This window comes from Erpetoichthys calabaricus, chromosome 3, assembly GCF_900747795.2.
Source record: "Erpetoichthys calabaricus chromosome 3, fErpCal1.3, whole genome shotgun sequence".
Taxonomy (NCBI): domain Eukaryota; kingdom Metazoa; phylum Chordata; class Cladistia; order Polypteriformes; family Polypteridae; genus Erpetoichthys; species Erpetoichthys calabaricus.
The window spans coordinates 13,780,048-13,803,186 of NC_041396.2; the positions used below are offsets into that span (position 1 = coordinate 13,780,048).

The 23,139-nt window shown below is 42.0% G+C and overlaps 1 protein-coding gene across 1 annotated transcript in view; it reads right to left on the reverse strand.

Annotated features, from left to right (window-relative positions):
- Window positions 1–20,928, reverse strand: part of pinx1 (PIN2 (TERF1) interacting telomerase inhibitor 1) — a 259,762-nt gene extending 238,834 nt beyond the window's left edge. The window contains exons 1-4 of the mRNA XM_028796384.2: window positions 20,839–20,928; window positions 12,626–12,735; window positions 5,706–5,798; window positions 2,149–2,221 (exon numbers count right to left, since the gene is read on the reverse strand). Coding sequence (XP_028652217.1) covers window positions 2,149–2,221; window positions 5,706–5,798; window positions 12,626–12,735; window positions 20,839–20,857 — 295 coding nt within the window. The 5' untranslated portion in view covers window positions 20,858–20,928. The remainder of the gene's footprint in view (window positions 1–2,148; window positions 2,222–5,705; window positions 5,799–12,625; window positions 12,736–20,838) is intronic.
- Window positions 20,929–23,139: the final 2,211 nt, after the last annotated feature.

Genomic DNA, 23,139 nt, shown 5'->3' on the forward strand with positions numbered 1-23,139 from the left:
TCCAGGGGGAGATACTGGGCTTCCCACCCCTGTCCCCCGGCAGATGTGGTGGGCCCCAGTCATCCGTTACAGCGTCTACAATAATCTGTTCGCGTTCACATCATTCAATGCACAAAATGTTGATTACACAACAATGAACCATACGCTATGAGAATCTGTGTTTCCACAAATAATTACAGCGACGAAAAGTTTAATTTTGAAAAAACCACAATTTGGTCAGGTGTAAATTTATGATCACGGAGAAAGCAATGCAACATAGAATCGAAACAGTTAAATGATCTGACATAATAGATATTATACAGCCAATAATGGATACAAATCCATACGTCCAAACATATTACACTTTACACGAGATTTAGCGGCAACACACGGACAAAGACATTTTCTTGGATTTCTATATGAATCCGAAAGATCACAGTCGCATTTATAGTAAACCCACATGTGACGAATTGTCAGCTATAAGAAATTCGAAAGATGGAGATATCACATACAGAGTAGATATTCGTGTATATCCAGAGGCAAAGCATGATTCGTCTTTTATGTCAAATACATCGCCACATGCCGACCCTTTACTCTTTCCTTTGCTTTTCCCAGATGGCGAAACTTAATGGTCTACAATATGAAACAAACGCATTCAGCAAAACGAATAACACCAACACAATATTTTGGGTCAAAATTAGCGATACGTTCCCATGTATTTAACCCACTTCTGTCATCTCAACGTCTATTGCAACATTACATTATTAATGCGTATGTAAAAGTCGCAGCTAATCATCTCTTCTTTATTAAATTGAATCAAACTAAACTTAGACCGGAACATATGCAAGGTCTCATTGATCACGTTTAAAATTCAAATATCAATAGTTCAGACAAGTTCAAAATAGGTAAAGCAGTAATACTACCATCATCATATCAAGGTAGTCCAAGAGATTTGCAACAGTTACATCACGATGCAATGCCAATATCCTGAGCTGTTGGTTGGCCAGATTTATTTCTTACAATGACGTACAATCCATATTATTAACCGAGAATAATATACCGGATATGGACGCAGGTACATGGCATGCCCATGGACGCAGGAGACGTAGTGCGCAGGCGCCGACAGCGAGCAGTGAAACCCGACATGGTACGGACGGCGCAGGCGTCACCGCCATATTGTGAGTGGCACTACTGCGGAGTGAAGGTGCATGCGTCACCGCCATATTGTGAGTGGCACTACTGCGGAGTGAAGTTAGGAATAATGTGCTGCTTGGGATTGTACAAACCGCTGAACGCTTTACACCAAATTCAAACACAATACAGCTCAACGATACAAACACGGGCCCACCTGGATAAGATCAATGAACGCAGGCGTCTACAACGCGCGTCTGAAACTAAGGAAGCAAAGCAGGCACGGGTTCAAAACGAACGAGCTCGACTGACGGATATACAAACACGAGCCCGCCTGGATAAACTCAATGAACGCAGGCGCCTACAACGCGCGTCTGAAATGCCGCGGGCAAAGCGGGCACGGCTCCGAAACAAACGAGCTCAACTAATGTATTTCAGGATACCCAACGCCGGGGGTAGGCGAGCGAAGCGAGCAGGGGGCGGAGCCACCTTGTCCACAATGGCCAGAAATCCACAGCTTCTTGAGAACAATGCCACCAGCTACATCGGCTCTAGATATCCCCACTTTCATAAGTAGATTGTTTTATCAGAAAGTCTTATTTTTATTGAAACAATATTCACTCACAGCCAGTTATACGTTGCATCATCAAAAGTGAACATAATGCATATGTAACAATTCCCATGAAACAAAAAAAAAAACACTTTAAAAATTGTATTTGCACAGGACCAAACCTGGAGGTTGGCGAGCGAAGCGACGTTTAATTTATTAAAATGGAAAAACATAGTTCTGCATGGGTTTGCTCCAAGTACTCCGATTTTTATCCACCATCTAAGTAGACTGGCAACTCTAAACTGGCTCATTAAAAACATGCACTGTATATGTATATAGAATGAACTAGCACCTGCCTTGCCACCATGACAGGCCCGAACAGGATCAAATAGGTTCAGAAATGGGGTGGAATGCCCACTGTAGAATAAACTTGAAAATAATAATGAAAAACTGTATTTTTAGAGAAACCAAAGCCTTTATCCACGTACCATTTTGGCTGTGACAGCTGTTCAAGTCTGCAAGAAGTTGGTTGAAGTCATCCTGATGTGCAATCCAGTTGTCCTGAAGAACAATAACATAAAATGTAATGGTTATACAGGGCCTAGGTAGGTACAGGGTGTCAAGAAGAGTCAACAGCTAAGAAAGGGGCAGTAACGTGCGGTGAGGTTCATGGCAGTGAGGCATGGACTCCTTCAGAGTCAGACTTACAAATATATGAACCCAAAAGAATAGCTTATTGACTATTCAACTGGCACCCAGCACATTGACTACTAGTTATGTTTCATATCTCATCAGCATTCTTTACACACATATAGGTAAGACACGTATTTGGTTAACAAAGAACGTTACATTTATAGCGGTGACAGAGAGCAGAGAGAGCGCATTTGCTCCTCACCCTCCATGTGTTCTAAATTTGCCACTGAAATTCTACAATTCACACTCATGCAATAAAAATGAAAGTATTGAGTGGTGTGCAAAAAAACATTTCAGTTTTGACCTTAATTGAAATATTTAGTTTTTTTAAAAAGCTTTTAATTCTGATGCTTTAATTCAATTTTAATACAGACTGTTCAAGAAAAGGGTAACAAGAAAAACAAAAGAAAATTTTATTTAAGGTCAAAATTTAGTTTTTAAATATTGAATTGTTTTTTTCTTAGTCTGATCCAATTTTTTAAAAAATTGACAACTGTTTACGGTCTTACCATTATTTGTAAATGAAGTCCATGCGCCTATCCTTCTCCACGAAAATCTCTTGTCACTTTCTTGTAAAAGTCCTCCTTACTTTCCTTTAGTTTAAAAAATCTTAACCTTTCACTTTGGCAGTCAGTCGGGAAAAAAAAATAAAAATAAACGGACCGCTGCAGTGCACTTGACTTTCTAATGTCTCTAACTTATTGGCACCTCAACGCAGAAGAACAGCAGCAACAAGTACCTGTTGGGCTCACATGCGCCCCCCTTCAGGGTGGCACGGTACTGTCAGCCTCACCTTGTGCCTTTTCACTGTGGTTTCAGCAAGACTAAATATGTAGCACAAATTCAGTAAAGATATTAGCCAGACTGTGGAAAGTCAGGGTGTATAATAAACATGTCTGCAAACATTACATTGGCGACATACAGAGAGACAGCAACAGGTATGCACCAATTGCAGGCATCAGCCCAGTGAGTGAGGGAGAGCATAATCCGAGGCGATTCTTGTCTCTGCCGCACCTCACATTTCTCCCCTGTTTTTGAACAGGAAATTCGCCAATTCAGAGATTTTGACTACAAAATCATACAGAAACAAATTTATAGCACAGACCAGTGGACACATTTATTTTATGGCTATCATTATTAGTTTATTTTTCATGATGACCTCCCCTGACCGCATGTCCCTGGCAAGGGGATCTCCTTGTAACCGCCACTAGCTGAATAACCAAGAACTACAAGATATGTGATGCAATCCTTAGTTGTCCATTTAAACGTTGCCCTTCTATCAAGAAGAAGAATTATGACAGCAGAGCAACAATAACCTTGGGAGATCTATAGATTTCAATGGCCGAGAATGTACTGGGGAGAGTGATCATGACATGTTGATCAAAAAGAATCATCTTAAGGTCCATCTGGAGTTTCATACCACAATGTATAAAAAAGTAAACTGACGAACTGGGCCATCTTCCTCCTTTGTTTCAAGTTTCAAATATTTTTTTTATTTCCTGTTGTCCTACTGCATGTTTTTTTAATAGGAATTAAACATCAGAAAATGTTAGTACAGTGAGACCACTGTTCACGAGCGCCTCTTTTCCTGAAGTAATCCAGTATACACGCATTTTTCCGTCATGAAATTTGTCTCTGTACACGAATAGTTACTCAGAACACGAGTGTTTTTTGAACATGATCAAACATGTATGGTTTGTGTGGCGTCGATTAGACAAAGGGATCTTGAGCCAGAGAGAGCCCGTCCTTCGACGAATTAATATGCAAGTTATTTTACTGCGAACACGTTAGCAGTTTTTTGTGTATTTTACTGGGAGTTACGAAAGTGTACGACCAGCATGTGGCCAAATAAAATATTAAAAGATGCACCCATGAAAAAATGAGCGAATTAACCATAGAAAATCGATGATGGTGTTCATGTAGCTGATCTGGCCCGCCAATACGGCAAAGCAACGTCTACAATATGTGCCATTCTTAAAGAGAAAGATAGGTTCAAGGTGTTAAAGTGTTAACGAAACAAAGACCTAAAGCATTTGAGGATGTTGAAAAGTTGTTGCTAGTGTGGATAAACCAGAAACAGTTAGCGTATCTGAGGTGATCATATGTGAAAAAGCAAGGGGGTTTGCTTTCTGATCACATTAAGAAAACCCCTGTAATGAGAAATCAGAAGCTGAATCATTGAAAGGGAGCAGGGGATAGTTTGGGAAGTCTTATAAAAAAAAAAAAGAAAAAAAAGAAAAAAAAGAAGCGGTATTCACAATTAGAACATTAGAACACTCTAGACGAGAACAGGCCATTTAGCCCAACAAAGCTCACCAGTCCTGTCCACTTATTTCTTCTAAAAAATCATCAAGTCGAGTTTTGAAAGTCCCTAAGGTCTTATTGTCTACCACACTACCTGGTAGCTTATTCCAAGTGTCTATCGTTCTTTGTGTAAAGAAAAAGTTCCTAATGTTTGTGTGAAATTTCCCCTTCATAAGTTTCCAACTGTGTCCCCGTGTTCGTGATGAACTCATTTTAAAGTCACCGTCTCAATCCACTGGACTAATTCACTTCATCATTTTAAACACTTCAGTCACGTCTCCTCTTAATCTTCATTTGCTTAAACTGTAAAGTCGCTCTTCTCTGGACCATTTCTAGTGCTGCTATGTCCTTTATGTAGCCTGAAAACCAAAACTGGACCCAGTACTCCAGATGATGCCTCACCAGTGCAGTATAAAGTCGTAAGGCATGGAGAAGCCATGTGCCGAGATAAAGCAGCCACCAAGAGACGCATCAAAAAGTTTGTCGAGAGTAAGTGGTACCTGACACTGTACGTTTATCAACAGTTGTGGGTTGTGGAACAAATTAATGAAACTTGCATTATTTCTTATGGGAAAATTCGATTTGGAATATGAGCATTTCTGTTCACGAGTCACTTTCTGGCACAGATTAATCTCGTGAACAGAGGTTCCACTGTATATGGGTGTTTAACTGCAAGGAAATCGAATTTTATTACCGCCACTTCCTGGGTTTGCTACATTACTCTTTTTCTCGTTCATAGAACATATGAAAGATTTAGATGAGGACAGGCCAATCAGCCCCCACAAAACTCGCCAGTCCTATCCACTTAATTCTTTTAAAATAACATCAATTCAAGATTTGAAAGCCCCTAAAGTCTTACTGTCCACCATACTACTTGGTCACTTATTCCATGTGTCACTGGTTCTCCGTGTGAAGAAAAGCTTCCAAATGTTTGTGCCTTTAACAAGTTTCCAACTGTGTCCCTGTGTTCATGACAAACTCATTTTAAAGTCACTGGACTAAATATGAACAAAAAGCAGACATATGTTGAGTATAAATTTATTATTACCTCATAATTATTAGCAGTCCCCAGTCCTAACGTGTTGTTCTTCACTTGGACTTTAACGTGTTCCGTTCCTCCTTGCTCATTAACTCCCAGGCCCTAAAATCAAAAATAACAAAGCAGAGACTTTGAACAAAAAATGTCCCTACCCAAACTTAATCATTTCTTAAGGGACAGCACATTTTTTCATCATTTCTTAGGATATTTAAATGTGTTGATACTTAGAGAGGTCAAACCTTTAAAGAGTCAAACAGTTTTCCATAGAAATAGTTTCCTGTTAGCTCAATGATGTTCTGCTCTCACATGAACACCCAGGCATTCAGAAAACATCAAACATTAAATGAACCTTTTGTTAACAGGGGCAGCGCAACTCCCATAAGCATAAGGGCACACAATAAATGGCAGAAACAAATAATTGGTAAAGTCTGTTCACTTTAAACACACATTATATATATATATATATATATATATATGGACAGACATGTGTGGTTATGCTTAAAAGTGCCAGGAGGTGAGATTGAACGTCTTCTGCCAAGTACATAAGAAATTTGACACATAAGAGTGGACCATTCAGTCCATCAGGCTCACTTGTTAACTAATAGCAAAGATGTCCCAATATCTCACCCAAACAATTCTCAAAGCTTCTGAAGTTTCATGCTTCAACTCCAGGGGCCTCATGTATAGTGCTGTGCAGAGAATTCACACTAAAACATGGCGTATGGACAAAAATGGAACTGTACGTACGCACAAAATAAATCCAGATGCAAAAAACTGTGCGTACGCCAATTTCCACGCACTACCCCATAACCCCTTAATCCAAATGAATGTGAAATTTAACATACGTGCACGCACCTACAGCCCCACCCTGACTCCTCCCAGACTTTGCACATGTGAATATGCAAATCAATATAAACAGCCCCTTCAGTTCAGTGTTTTGTTAAAAGACAATGGCAAATGTGGAAAAATGAAGAATTTCTGAGAATGCGAAGTGGAGGCAAGGAAAAAATGTACTATTTGTTGGCTTAAGCAGTGGTATAAGCAAGAAAGGGAAGTTGATGGTGTAATACAGTGGAGACACTCAGACACTCGAAAGTTCAAGTTCAGAAAGTCACACAGTGCTCGAAATAAAAAAAAGTGTTCAGATATCAAAGTTGACGTGAAAAGGCGAGTAGTTTGTTTATTCTGTTTCAGACAATATTACAAAAGCTGACCCCCGTGCCAAGGATGCGAGACTCCTTGTGGTGATGGTGCTGCTTTGTCCAGCCTCAGAAACTGCTGGGCGACCATCTGACTGTGTGCTGACAAACACTATTCTAGAGTCACAGAATGCATTAGAGATGTGACCGATGAAAAAAGGAAAATAAGGGCTGTACTATGTGATACTGACCACAAATGAATTGATTAAAAAATAAATGCTGCATTTGATTACCTGTTTTTACATTTTATATTCTGCTAGTTACATTCAAATAAAGTTGTAACGCTGTCCGATTTGGCTTATCATTTGTTCAAGTTTATCATAGTGCATCTCTTCAGGTACAGGCTAGTCACGATTGTGTGCCACATTATGCCTCATGCTACAAGCTGCACACTGGGACACACTTTCTGTGGACAATAGAGCAGCGCATTAATAGAGTGGAATGCTTTCTATTTACATAAGCAAATTCATTCTCTGAAGGGGCCTTTATAGTGTAGCTTGGCACCGAGCGCTATAATGGACCAATTCTCTGCTCTTTACTTTGAGGTGACTTGCTGTCCTTAAAAGGATTGCTTGCCTTTTGTCTCACTAGCTGAAAAAAAGCACCTGCCGTTTTTATAGACTCTCCTGCTATAGATGATGTAATGCCAGCTCATTCTTTAGGTGATTCATCCCTGGCCGATGTATCTTGTCCAGCGCCATTGACCACTCCGATTACATTTGGAAAACCGTACATTGCTGCGAATTGTGCTTTGATGTTTGCCAGTTCAACCACAGTGTAAGGAAACCTTATGACAAACTGGTGAGGAAGGCAGGCTCTATTGTAGGCATAGAGCTGGACAGTTTGACATCCGTGGCAGAGCGACAGGGGCTGAGCAGACTCCTGTCAATCATGGAGAATCCACTGCATCCACTGAACAGGATCATCTCCAGACAGAGGAGCAGCTTCAGCGACAGACTGCTGTCACTGTCCTGCTCCACTAAGAGACTGAGGAGATTGTTCCTCCACCACACTATGCGACTCTTCAATTCCACCCGGGGGGTAAACGTTAAAATTATACAAAGTTATTGTCTGTCTGTTATACCTGCATTGTTATCACTCTTTAATTTAATATTGTTATTATCAGTATGCTGCTGCTGGAGTATGTGAGTTTCCCCTTGGGATTAATAAAGTATCTATCAATCTATATCTATCTGGATGACAAGCAAATAATACCATCCCAAACAGCTGGCATGGCGCGACTCCGTGATGACTGTGAAATACCCGATCGTTCTGCAAGTTCACATTGAAAACCTCCTGTGTCTAAAAACTGGAGAGTGGACAGAACTTGCAAAGGAGCAGATAGAGCACAATTCCTCAAAGTCTGCCTTTGTAAAGCTGGTGCCAGTTCAGCACCCAGTGCCAAGAGGAGAGCTCTTGGAAGTCGAAATCGACTTAAAAGCCAGTCGTCATCATCATCCGTAAATACGTGCTCTTTTCTAATTCTTCCATTTGCAATGTCTTCTAACAACACTACAGCAGCTATGGTGGTAGGAATAGTTTCACCATTGTGTTGTTACAGATTGATTACAACCAAGTGAATTAAATTTGTAAACAATATGCAATTAATTTCAGTGTATTTAATAAATCCTGCATCATTGATGCGAATCTGAACAAGAAAGGTAAACAACACAGAAACAGTAGCACTGCTTTGACGCTGGGTGCCACCAGTTTGCAAAACCGAGCAAAAATGTGCGTACGCATGGTGTTGAGGCTGCCATGTTAATGTGTATGTATGCAGCACAGGTGTATGCAACATTTTTTGTACGTACAAACCATTTATACATGAGGCCCCTAGGTCTCGGTAGTTTGTTCCAAAATTCCTCAACTCGTTGTATAAAGAAGTGATTTCTGGCTTCAGTCCTAAATACACATCCCCTTAATTTCCACTGTTGTTCTCATGCACCCGATTTATCCTTTAGTTGAAAGAATTCTAAATCGTCAAAGCCATCACGTAGATCCAGCAGTATTAGAAGACCTGAATTAGGTTCCCAACAAAGTCTCCTCTGGTTGAGACTACACGCATTTCATTCTCAGAGTCTGTCAGAGTAGGACATGCCCTTAAGTCCCATGATGCTCCTTGGTTGCTCTCCGCTGTACAGCTTCAAGTGCTGCTATGTCTGTCTTTGTTATACCATGGTTACTGGATTTTTACAAAATGACATGGTTTCACTACTGCACTATATAGTCTGCTGCGGTGGGTTGGCACCCTGCCCAGGATTGTTTCCTGCCTTGTGCCCTGTGTTGGCTGGGATTGGCTCCAGCAGACCCCCGTGACCCTGTGTTCGGATTCAGCGGGTTGGAAAATGGATGGATAGATGGATGGACTATATAGTCTGAGAATAACATCTCTCAATTTAAATTGAAATATTTTTACTATATAACCTAAAGGTTTCCCTTTTTAATAGCATCTGCACATTGCTTAGATAATGGAAATGTTGAGTCAACGGGACAGGTTATTCTCTACCCCACATAATTCATATCTGGGGTGAGTTCTGAAGTCTATCCCAGCTAGCATAGGATGTCAGGCAGGCACAAACCCTGGACAGGGTGCCAGTCCATTGCAGGACGTGCAAGAAAGGACAAAGCCGGTTATACTTCCTTAGAAGGCTGGCTTCCTTCAACATCTGCAATAAGATGCTGCAGATGTTCTATCAAACAGTTGTGGCGAGTGCCCTCTTCTACGCAGTGGTGTGCTGGGGAGGCAGCATTAAGAGGAAAGACGCCTCACGCCTGGACAAACTGGTGAGGAAGGCAGGCTCTATTGTTGGCATGGAGCTGGACAGTTTAACATCTGTGGCAGAGCGAAGGGCGCTCAGCAGGCTCCTATCAATTATGGAGAATCCACTGCATCCACTAAATAATGTCATCTCCAGACAGAATAACAGCTTCAGTGACAGACTGCTGTCACTGTCCTGCTCCACAGACAGATTGAGGAGATCGTTCCTCCCCCAAACTATGCGACTCTTTAATTCCACCAGGGGGGGTAAACGTTAATATTTAACATTATACATAGTTATTGTCTGTTTTTTCACCTGTATTATTATCATTCTTTAATTTAATATTATTTATTGTATCAGTATGCTGCTGCTGAAGAATGTGAATTTCCCATTGGGATTAATAAAGTATCTATCTATCTATTTATCTATCTATCTAAACACACATTTGGGCCAAATTACCATCGCCATGGCCGTAGTGCCGTAACTGACGCTCCCTCACAATGCAGGTCATGTGCCTCATTCAGGACTCCATGAGCAACACAAAGTCAAACTAACGGTACCCCAGGATTCTCTGAAGAGACACTGAAGAAGTCCAGTCTTCATCTCAGGTCACTGGATAGCGTCCATGTCTCGCAACCATATAGGGAGGACCAGAAATCTAAAGACTTGGACCTTTGTCCTTTTGTAGAGATATCAGAAGTGCCACCCATCCCTTTCCAACAAACCTCATCACCTCCCAATCCGTTTATTGACTTCATAGGAAGAATCACCAGCGACATGAATGTCACTGCTGAGGTAAGTAACCCTCTCGACAAGGTCGACACTCTCTCCGCAGACTGACACACTGCTGATGGCCATGCCCAAGAGGTCATTAAAGGCCTGGCTCTTGGTTTTTATCAGGACACTCACAAGCCCAGGCACTCAGACTCCTCACTCAGTCTGTTGAGAGCCCCCATCAGACCCTCCATTGATTTCCGCGAAGATCATAGCATTGTCAGCTAAGTCAAGATCAGTGAATCTTTCTTCAGCAGCAGATGCCCCAGATCACCCAAAGGAAATCCAATCAGATATGAGGAGAACATGCAAAGCCCATGTAGGAAGGAGCTGGGACATAAAACCTACACAAGCAGAAGAAGTAATTACATGCAAATAAATTAAAATTAGATAAGAAAAAAACTGCATAAATGGTATACAAAAAATAAGCAACACACCCTAATATCAGATAGATTTATATTTCAGGATTTGTTCATTCATTCATCCACCGCTTATCCAAAGCCAGGTCGTAGCACTGAGGCCCATATGTCCTTTTCCCCAGCCACACTTGGCAAATCATACTGTGGGATCTCAAGGATTTCCCAGGAGACATAATCCTCCCAGTGAGCTTTGGGTTTTCCCCGGGGGTCTCCTCCCAGCTGGATGTGCCCATAAAACCTTCATAGGGAGGCATCTGTATCAGATGCCCGAACCACCACAATTGGCTCCTCTTGATATGGAGGGTCAGTGGCTCTCCTCCTAACCTCTTCAGGATGTCTGTGCTTCTCACCCTCTCTTCTAAGGGTCGAGCCCAGCCATCAGGCAGAGGAAGCTCATTTTGGCCGTTTGTACCCGCGATCTCATTCTTTTGGGCATTACCAAAAAGCTCATGGTTGAGGGCTGGGTCGTAAATTGACTAGTAAATCGAGAGGTTCGCTTTTTGACTCAAGACTTAGTTTCTCTTAATTATATACTAGGGGGCTTTGCCCCCTGCTCGCTTCGCTCACCAACCCCCGTGCCTGCGCTAACCCTTTGTGGTTCTGCCACTCGTGTATGGGGATGCGGATGTACAATTTAAACAAATTGTTACTTTCATGGGAATTGTTACATATGCGTAATAGAACTAACTATTTTACATTACAGCGAGTAATGAACCATACTAAAAAATAGCAAAATGTAATAATTTGAAAGTAAATTATGTTGCGTTCAGTAAAAACAATTTTTTGAATTACATTTTCGTCAAAATCGCATTGAGTTTTGATTCTGTGTTTGGACTTTCATCGTGACAATGCAACATATAACTGCCCGTGATTGAATTTCATTTCTTTCTCTCCAATAAATAAACTGACGTTTTCTAATGTTTGACTCTGTGATTTGTTAATATTCTTTGCAAAAGCTATTCTAACCGGAAACTGTTAAAGTTTTAATATGAATGGTATATCAAGATTCTCCTTTGTTGTGTAATGTTATCCCCTGAAGATGTACTACATTACTTTTCTCGGATACATCCTTCCTTCTACAGTAATTCATGCGGGGGAAGATCTGACAGTTTAACGGTTGTAGATATTCTTCATGATATTGTAAGTTGATGTTTTCATCTTCCACACCATCACCACCAACTGTTTCAGCAGAGTCTATTGATACACATTTAACCAACTTGCTGTGCAACTGATCGTCATTTTCATTAATTCGTTTGACTTCATCATTTCTCTGTGCTAGGATTGCCCGTGTACTCATTTCTTTTGTTGATAACCCTTTGTGATGAAATTCTTCAATAAGATTTGGACATAATACGTCTTCTTCTATTGGGAACTTAAAGTGAGGAAAACGTAAAAATGTATAAGAGCTGAGAGCACAGGAAGAGTCTCTGACAACAGCATTCACACCATTGAGAGGTGAGAGGACCGTAGGCATGTTTGAATATGGTTGAGAGGAGGGCAGGACTTGAACAAATCTCATTGCAAATGTCCTATCTCACGGGACTTGAAAAAATCTCTTCCAAAAACTCTTGTCTCATTGCAGGATTTTTTTTTTATGTAATACAGAGATTTGTTTGTGACAAAACGACAGTCCGAATAATATGGTCAGCTGTTAAGTCCACAACTTAACAGAGCTCACACTCTAGAGCAGGTGTGGCAAGACCAGAAACTCTGGGTTACAATGAGATTTTCATGCTTGGAAACGCTTTAGATGGGACACACTCCTATATTTTTCTTACCTTTCCTTTTGTCCATCCCATTTTTTCTAGCATTTTTTGCCCAAACTTTGAATCATCTTTACTCCAAGCACTGTTCCGGGGATCCACTGACCACTTCTGTTTTCTGCGGGCTGCCAAGAGAACATTGGAAAAAGAACAGAAATGAAAAAAGATTCAGTATACACACATATTCTGTACACACATTACGATATAAAACGATATGGCCAACAACATGTGAACAACACTCCAAATGGAGATCAGGTGTTTCATTGTTAACAGGTACATAAAACCAAACACAACACCATGCAATCTCCATTGATGGACAGAATGGGTTGTATTGAAGAGCTCAGGGACTTCAAACGTGGCACAGTCTTAAGATGCCACCTTTGCCCACAAGTCAGTATGTGAAATTTCTGCTCTGCTAGATCTGCCCAGTCAACTGTAAGCTCTGTTAAGGCCAGTTTATTCTTCATGCTCAAAACGCATATGCACTATGCACACACATCATGGCTGCCACACATTGCCAGCGTTCATTCGACGCGTCCTCTGAGCACGTCCTCAGAAATTAACACGATGTGTGCGAGTTGCAGTACCCGCAAAAAAAAAAAAAAAAAAAAAAAAAACCGGGGGGCACAATGTGAAAAAAGTCATCAAGACATCAGAGTCTCTGTTTACTACTAACATGTAACAGCAAGCCACTTTGCAGATGGATCGATGTGCGCGCTTCGATGTTTGATGAGTGGTTCAATGTGGTGAAGCAAAATGCAGACATGCAAATGCAGTCGTGGTGCTTTTATATTCAAGCATGGCATATTCCCCATCATAATGACAAGATACACTTTAAAAGTCTCACATCTTCTGTTTTTTATCACAACAGCATCAGAATGTATGGCGCCGTATTTGAGCCAAAGAGAAAAACAAATTAGGGACACAGTGAAAATTTTGGCTTTCATTTCAAAATGTCCACTTTAACCTCATAGTTTACTTTATCATTAAAGTAGAACATCAAAAATATCATCTTAAAACCGACCCAGCTGTTAAGTGGTGGCTCTGAGGCTAGGGATCTGCACTGGCAATTGGAAGGTTGCTGGTTCGAGTCCAGTAAATGCCAATAGGGACTCTGCTCTGTTTTTTTGCCCTTGAGCAATGCCCTTAACCTGCAATTGCTAAGCGCTTTGAGTAGTGAGAAAAGCGCTATATAAATGCAAAGAAATTTTAATATTATTACTAATAATGCTTCTGGGGCTTCCTCCGACAATTGCCACACAGAACACATTACATTTATGATATTTCAGCTCTCTGCTCATTTAGAATCCTTACATTTATACAGGGCTTTTCAAAATGACACAGCAGATTTCAAACAAACTGCATAAGACAGAAACACATTCCGCATATCACTGGAAAGAGGAAAGTTCAAAGTTTGGTCCTGTGGTCCTTGAGGTTACATGCACTCGACACGAGCACCAGGTGTAGCGCGAGAAACATCAAAATGGTAGACCATTCCTTGCCACACACACAAGTCAACTGGGGCCTCATGTATAACACCATGCGTAGAACTCACACTATAACATGGCGTAAGCACAAAAGCGGGACTGTGCGTACGCACAGAAAAATCCAGATGCAGGAATCTGTGCGCACGCAAACTTTCACGTTCTTCCACTACATAAATCCCGATCAGCGTGAAAAGTAACGCACGTGCACGTGCCTTCTGTCCCGCCCCAACTCCTCCCAGAATTACGCCTCTTTGAATATGCAAATCGATATAAATAGCCTTCTGAGAAAAGACAATGGGAAAAGCACGGGGGAAAATATAAGAATTTCAGTGAATACCAAGTGGAGGCAAAGGAAAAACGTACTATTTGTTGGTTTAAACAGTGGTATAATCAACAAAAGAAAGTTGATCGAGTGACAGAGTGTCGGAGAAACTCGAAAGATCGAGTTCACAAAGTCGCACAGTGCCCGAAATAAAAAAGAAATCACATATCAAAGTCGCCGTGAAAAAGCGAGTCGTAGCCCACCGTCTGAGTGTCATATGAAAGCTTATTAGGGTACAGAGAAAACAAAATAGGCACACAGTGGGGAAAAAAGCACGAAATGTCAACTTTAATCTTGAAATTTCCCTTTAATCACCTAATGTATTTTGCCATTAAAGTAGAACATCATAAACTTCATCTTAAAATTGTTTATTTTACTAGTTTCTCAAGTAGCACGTTAAATGCTTTGTTCTGTGTTTGATCTTCTATGTGCTCTATGTGTGTGAATCACTACGTGCTTCCGTTCTTTCTCTTTCTCCGACAGGACACAGAATCCATTACGTTTGAGATATGACAGCTCTCTGAATAATTAAAATACTGAGATGTATACGTGATATCAGTTTCATGATGATAGGAATGAAATCATGTTATTAAACATGGGAACACAGTGGCGCAGTGATTGTTCATATCTCACGCAAGAGGCTTGCTGCACCATGTGCGACCTTCGATGAAATAATTTATTACACAAGTTCTGTCTCTTTCAAACGTACTAACCTCCAATTCCTGTCCTTACTTTTATTTCTTCAAAAACCCAATCGCCACACAATCAGCTCTGTAATAGACGTTAAGCCTTTGTAAGCTTAGAACGCCGATTCTTCAAAACTTTTAAGGAATATTGAAATATCTTCATAGTACATGTTTAATTATTCTATTCGTCTATCCTTCCAGTGTCGCGTCAGCACCAGCAAGAATACAGCGCAAGGCAGGAGCTATCCATGAACTAGCTAGCGCTGCGGCACCGTGTCCTCACATGTTTAATTATTAACAATACAGATTATTTAAATGAAGTTAAAGTTTTATCTGCTTACTATAAGCAACATATTTTTCTGCATTTCATCTTAAAAATGATATTGTCATCATACGCGCTTTATAAAGTAGCGCAGGTTGTGCAATATTATAACTGTAGTGTAAGTTTACAGTGAGGTGATTGTACTTATAAGTACAAACAGTTCTACAAGGAGCACTTGATGGACTGATTGAGTGCATTTAGAGTTCTTGGGATGAAACTGTTTCTGAAACGCGAGGTCTGTATAGGAAAGGCTTTGACGCTTTTTGCCGTGGTTGAGGTAGTGTGTACTTGAAACTGTATATCGATAATTCTCTTTCCGATCAGCTGCTGCTGTGATTCACACTCAGATACAGTGATATAAATACTCCGAGTGGTGCAGTGAGAGTAATATGGAAAATGATGATCCGCTGTGGCAACCCCTAACGGGAGCAGCAAAAAGAAGAAGAAGAAGAAGATGCCAGTGAGAGTAACAACACTAAAGCAGTTATGGTATTTGGAATACTATGGCTATTCCCTGGACCATTATATTGTTGCAGGTTAATTACAATCAGATGCATTACACTAATAAACAATATGCAGTTAATTTCAGTGTATTTATAAAGCCGCGTCAGGAATGTGGAGCTAAGAAAGAAAGGGTGACCACATAGTAACAGTAGCACTGCTTTGACGCTGGGTGCCGCCAGTCTGCAAAACCGAGCAGAGATTATTGCGTACGCCAGGGTATGAGTTACCGTGGAAATGTGCATGGCTTTACGCCAAGTTTAGGTTTTACACATTGCGATTTGAGCGTGGAAACATTCGTACGCAACATTTCTGTGCGTACGCACCGTTTATACATGAGGCCCCTGGTCCCTAGTTACTGAATTCACAGCTTCCACAATTCGATGTCTCAAATCTTAAAGATTAGCGGGCATAGGTGGAACAAACACTCTCTTTCTTTAAGGTACCCCCATAGATAAAAATTGCAGGGGGTAAAGGTCTGGAGACCGGGGAGGCCACAGACGATGAGCAAGATCTTTTAGTCCACCTCTTCCAATCCATCGTCCTGGAATGGTGTTTTTTAGTTAACGCCAGACCTCCAAGTGGAAATGCTACTATACTATAAATGAGAAACAGAGCTCGGTGGCATTCACTGGTACTTTTAGGTGGGCTTTGGAACTTTGACCTTTTTTCTGTCCAGTGATGTCTTATATAGTTTGTTTGAAATAAATTTTTGAAATCTGCTCTTTCATTCTGAATAGTCCGGCATTTCATATCACTTTCATTATGAAATGCATTAAAGTATGTATGTTATGTTTTACATACAAGTCGTTAACTTCATTTAAATAATAAATACTGATAATAATTACACATAGTGGCAAAGCGGTAGCGCTGCTGTCTCGCAGTACGGAGTCACGTCCCTGGTGTTCCCTGCCTGGAGATTGCATGTTTTCCTGGTGGGTTTCCACAGTGTGCCCTGGTTTCCTTCCAACAATATGCAGGTTTGGGGATTTGGTGACGCTAAAATGACACCAGTGAGTGTGCGTGTGCTCGTGTTCTTGTGATGAGCTGATGCACCGTCCGGTGATTATTTCTGTCTCGCTCCCGATGCTTGCTGGGATGGGGGCATCCCTGGATTGACGGATGTAATCATTAAGCTCCCATCCTTTTCACAGATATTGTAGCAAGGTGTCCTCTTAATTTTAATGGCTGTTTCAGGAAATTCACAACATGGCAAGGCCGAACATTTCATCACGGTGATGATGTCTCGCACCATCACCTGGTGGAATATTCTAGATTTACGTAAAGTACTCGCACAAGCAGGCACACGCGGCATGGCACGCAAAGTATAAACCCAGCCTTAGTGTGAAGAAGAAGTGCGGAGGAACAAAAACAGCTCAGCCATGAAGTGGAAGACCACGCAAACTGACCAAGTAGGGCCATAAGTGCATTAAATTGTCCTCTCCTCTTTGGCAAAATTCACAGTCGAGTTCCAAACTGCCTCTGCGTGCAACATCAGCACAACTTCATGAGCTTCATGAAATGGCCGAGCAGCTGTACACAAGCCAGAGGACACTATGTGCAATGCCATGTGTAACAACTGGAGTGGTATAAAGCCCTTCGTTACGGGACTATCGGAAGCGTGCATCTGTGGAGTGATGACGTACAAGAGTGGAGGAAGATGCACACAGGTAGATTACATCCTATGCAGAAGAGTCAATCTGAAGGAGATTGAAGACTGAAAAGTGGTGGCAGGGGAAAGTGTAGTTAAGCAGCATAGGATGGTGGTCTGTAGGATGACTTTGGAGATCAAGAAGAGGAAGAGAGTGAGGGCAGAGCCAAGGATCAAATGGTGGAAGTTGAAAAAGGAAGACTGCAAGGTTGAGTTTAGGGAGGAGGTGAGACAGGCATTGGGTGGCAGTGAAGAATTACCAGACAGCTGGGAAACTACAGCAGATATAGTAAGGGTGACAGCAAGAAGGGTGCTTGGCGTGACATCTGCACAGAGGAAAGAGGAAAAGGAAACCTGGTGGTGGAATGAGGAAATACAGGAGAGTATACAGAGGAACAGGATGGAGAAGAAAAAGTGGGATAGTCAGAGAGATCCATAAAGTAGACAAGAGTACAAGGAGATAAGGCGCAAGGTGAAGAGAGAGGTGGTGAAGGCTAAAGAAAAGGCGCATGATGAGTTGTATGAGAGGTTGGATACTAAGGAGGGAGAAAAGGACCTGTGGGTCACAGAGAGGACCGAGCTGGCAAAGATGACCAGCAGGTTAGGGTGATAAAGGATGAAGATGGAAACGTACTCACAAGCGAGGAGAGTGTGTTGAGCAGATGAAGAGAATGAGAGAGAGAGAAGGTTGGGTGATGTGGAGATAGTGAATCAGGAAGTGCAACGGATTAGCAAGGAGGAAGTAAGGACAGCTATGAAGAAGATGAAAAATGGAAAGGCCGTTGGTCCAGATGACATACCTATGGAAGCATGGAGGTGTTTAGGAGAGATGGCAGTGGAGTTTTTAACGAGATTGTTTAATGGAATCTTGGAAAGTGAGAGGATGCCTGAGGAGTGGAGTAGAAGTGTACTGGTGCTGATATTTAAGAATAAGGGGGATGTGCAGGACTGTAGTAACTACACGGGAATAAAATTGATGGGCCACAGCATGTAGTTATGGGAAAGAGTAGTGGAAGTTCGGTTAAGAAGTGAGGTGATGATTAGTGAGCAGCAGGATGGTTTCATGCCAAGAAAGATCACCACAGATGCAATGTTTGCTCTGAGGGTGTTGATGGAGAAGTTTAGAGAAGGTCAGAAGGAGTTGCATTGCGTCTTTGTGGACCTGGAGAAAGCATATGACAGGGTGCCTCGAGAGGAGCTGTGGTATTGTATGAGGAAGTCGGGAGTGGCAGAGAAGTATGTAAGAGTTGTACAGGATATGTATGAGGGCAGTGTGACAGTGGTGAGGTCTGCGGTAGGAGTGACGGAGGTGGGATTACATCAGGGATCGGCTCTGAGCCCTTTCTTATTTCCAATGGTGATGGACAGGTTGACAAATGAGATTAGACAGGAGTCCCCGTGGACTATGATGTTTGCTGATGACATTGTGATCTGTAGCGATAGTAGGGAGCAGGTTGAGGAGACCCTGGAGAGGAATGAAGGTCAGTAGGAACAAGACAGAACACATGTGTGTAAATGAGAGGGAGGTCAGTGGAATGGCGAGGATGCAGGGAGTAGAGTTGGCAAAGGTGGACGAGATTAAATACTTGGGACCAACAGTACAGAGTAATGGGGATTGTGGAAGAGAAGTGAAGAAGAGAGTGCAGGCAGGGTGGAGAAGAGTATCAGAAGTGATTTGTGACAGACGGGTATCAGCAAGAGTGAAAGGGAAGGTCTACAGGACGGTAGTGCGACCTGCTATGTTATATAGGTTGGAGACGGTGGCACTGACCAGAAAGCAGGAGACAGAGCTGGAGGTGGCAGAGTTAAAGATGTTAAGATTTGCATTGGGTGTGATGAGGATGAACAGGATTAGAAATGAGGACATTAGAGGGTCAGCTCAGGTTGGACGGTTGGGAGACAAAGTCAGAGAGGTGAGATTGCGTTGGTTTGGACATGTACAGAGGAGAGATGCTGGGTATATCGGGAGAAGGATGCTAAGGATAGAGCTGCCCGTGAACAGGAAAAGAGGAAGGCCTGAGAGAAGGTTTATGGATGCAGGTGATGGGTGTAACAGAACAAGATGCAGAGGACAGAAAGATATGGAAGAAGATGATCTGCTGTGGCAACCCCTAACAGGAGCAGCTGAAAGAAGAAGATTAAAAAGTGCAGTCTCGTGAAGGAGACATGGCAAACGTAGATATAAAATGTATACTATAAAATACAAAATGTTAAGATTTTTTGTTCAATTTGCTTCTAGTATAACACCAAAACAACTACTTCAGATGCAGAACTGAGAGACCTCGACAGTTTAGAAGTTTAATAAATGCTGAATACACATTGGAGTACAGGAACCAGAAGGGAATTGAAATTGTTATGAGGGGCGTCAGTTCACCAGTGAAACAGGGGAATGGCTCCAGAAGGGGACGTCAATTTATGGACCTCATAGCGTCTGAAGTGCTCGGATCTGTCCGAGGCCTAAACCACCCTGACTGCAGCTGGTCACTTCTCGGACGTCTGGTAGCACAATTTACATCCCATACTAATCATGTGACTATTCTAATATGGAGTCCTCTCACAAGTCACTACTTACAGGAGAAAGTAGAGTGAAAAGACCCCATTTATTGGCATTTGTAATCTATTTAGTTAGCCAATAAAAGGGGTCATTTCACCCTACTGTCTCCTGTATCAATCTATGGCTAACACGGTACAACACTCTACTGCTATGGATATACAAGTCACTACTTATTAACCCACACCGAAAACGTTTAATTTCTTGGACGTTTTTACAAGGCGCACGATACTCCTTTCGGTGGGGAGTCTGCTTTCTAGGTCTTCGGTTTTATTTGCGTTCCGCACACTCACTGGATTAGTGAGCTCTGTCCCGTTAAAGAGTCATTACAATCTGGTCACTTTTGACGACTTTTTGCACTAGTTTATGTAGCTAAACAAGCCGTGTACGGAAACTCAATATTTACTGCTATATTCACAGCAAGTACTGTCTGAATACTTTTATTAACTGCTTCCGATAACCCGGTTGTCACCACTCTGCCGCAGTCCGTTACAACGAGTTTGGATGTTCATCCATCACTTATACAAACAGAGTATATCCATTGCCTTCCTGGCGCTCGACACCACTGGCTTACTGTCCTCAAGCCCTGGCCTCAACCAGATGATTAAACTCACATAAAATAGGTTTTTCCAGTGGGTATATAAACTCAAAACATTCGCATCACAAACCGTAGCAAACTAAATCAAACATCACATGTGGAGAACTTACGCTCCGCCAGCATCGCCATCTTGGGGGCTTCGAAAGGATAACATCTGTTAGTTGGGGTGTCTGTATATCTGCCTGATAAATCGAAAAATTAAAAAAAGATATAGATAGTCTTAATGCACGGTTTGATGGAAGTCAATCATAATTAAAATTCTATATATACGATAACACAGAGTCTGCATTAAACTGCATGGGGACAGGGCCGTATATCTTTCTATAATAATCAGGCAATGCTGTACGCAGCACTTTAAATGACTGGTAAACGAATAGGGCAGACCAGGAGTACTCAATTATGGTCCTGTCTGTCGTCAATGCCTGCGGAGTTTCGTTTAATCAGTGTATTAATTTGAACGCGTTTATTTATCAATAAAACAATATTTTTGGGTGTAGTTTTATTTAATTTTCTTGTTACAATTCAGAATCCTTAATTGATTATTTTACTTTTAAACTGCTGTTGTTGGGTTTTCAATCGTTGCCTGTTTTCTTAATCGGCCATCAGCCGAATTCAAGCTAAAGTGCTACCACAGAAACCAATGCACCTGCATCATGAAGTATCTGTGTTAATACAATGCTTTGAAACAAGTGAGAGAGAATGGAAGGACCAAAGAACATAAATTTCTCACAAAACAAAGAATATGCCATTTTAGTTTTGAGCCCATGAAAGCACTTGTAAACCATATCAGATTAGATTTGAGAAAAGCCAAGCAAAATGACACCTTTTATTGGCTAACTAGAAAGATTACAATATGCAAGCTTTCGTGATTACATCTTGCCTGAAGAAGGGGCCTGAGTTGCCTCGAAAGCTTGCATATTGTAATCTTTCTAGTTAGCCAATAAAAGGTGTCATTTTGCTTGGCTTTTCTCTACATTCATAATGGCTAACACGGTACAACACCCTAGTACTACAGATTAGATTTGACAAACGTTATTAATCCTAAGGGGAAATTCAGAAGCATACAGCAGCATAAACATAACAATAAGAATACAGACTCATGGGACTGATAATACAGCCAATCGATCAATCAATAAATAAATATAATAAAGAGTATGTCAGGTGGGCGGCACGGTGGCGCAGTGGGTAGCACTGCTGCCTCGCAGTTGGGGGACCTGGGTTCGCTTCCCGGGTCCTCCCTGTGTGGAGTTTGCATGTTCTCCCCATGTCTACGTGGGTTTCCACCGGGCGCTCCGGTTTCCTCCCACAGTCCAAAGACATGCAGGTTAGGTGGATTGGCGATTCTAAATTGGCCCTAGTGTGTGCTTAGTGTGTGGGTGTGTTTGTGTGTGTCCTGCGGTGGGTTGGCACCCTGCCCGGGATTGGTTCCTGCCTTGTGCCCTGTGTTGGCTGGGATTGGCTCCAGCAGACCCCCGTGACCCTGTGTTTGGATTCAGTGGGTTGGAAAATGGATGGATGGTATGACAGGTGAAAGCCTGATAGCAGTGGGAAGAAAAGAGCCTCACAGGTACTTCCTAGCACACCGTGGTGGAATGAGCCTGTGGCTAAAAGTGCTCCAAGAGAGCGCCTCCTAGAGGGGATGAAGGGGAGTTTTCATGATGGCATCCAATGTTGCCCCCATCCTCTTTTTCACAACAGCTTCCAAAGTGTCCGGGGTGGATTTGCCCTGTGATGGAGCAGACTTTCCTGATACGTTTGTGCGGGCATTGTTCATCTTTTGAGCTCAGTACATTTAAAAAACAAGTTTCATTATCTGTCAAGCTTTTAATTACAAAAGTGTTTTGATCAAAAATCTGTAACCACTGCGGACCACCAGGATCAGAGTTGTTGAGTACCCTGGGATGGACAAATTGGGGGCGGGCAGGCAGGCGTGGGGCAGATAGCTGCCAGGTGTACACCAAAGGAATTTGGTGCTCTTTACCAATTCCACTGCAGGGCCGTCGACATGCAGTGGGGTGTGGACAACAATCATCTCGTTCGTCTCGTCCACACTAAGAGATGGATTGTTGAAATTATGTCCATTCTGTAAGCCCCAATGCTGATGAGACCCCCCACCATTGTATCATCTGCAGATGTAATGCTGGTGTTAGAGCTATATGCAGCCATTCAGTTGTGGTTCAACAGAAGTGGGCTGAGTACACAGCCCTGGGGGACGCTAGTGCTCAGCATGATGGTGCCTTAGATGGTGTTTCTGTCACCGACTGTTTTGGGTCTCTCTGTCAGGAAGTCCAGGATTCAGTTGCATAAGGATGTGTTGTAGCATTTGTCATTCTAACAGATGGCACATCACAAACATTTGTGGTAATATAATGCATGTCATTTGTCATTCCAACACATGACATATCACAGAC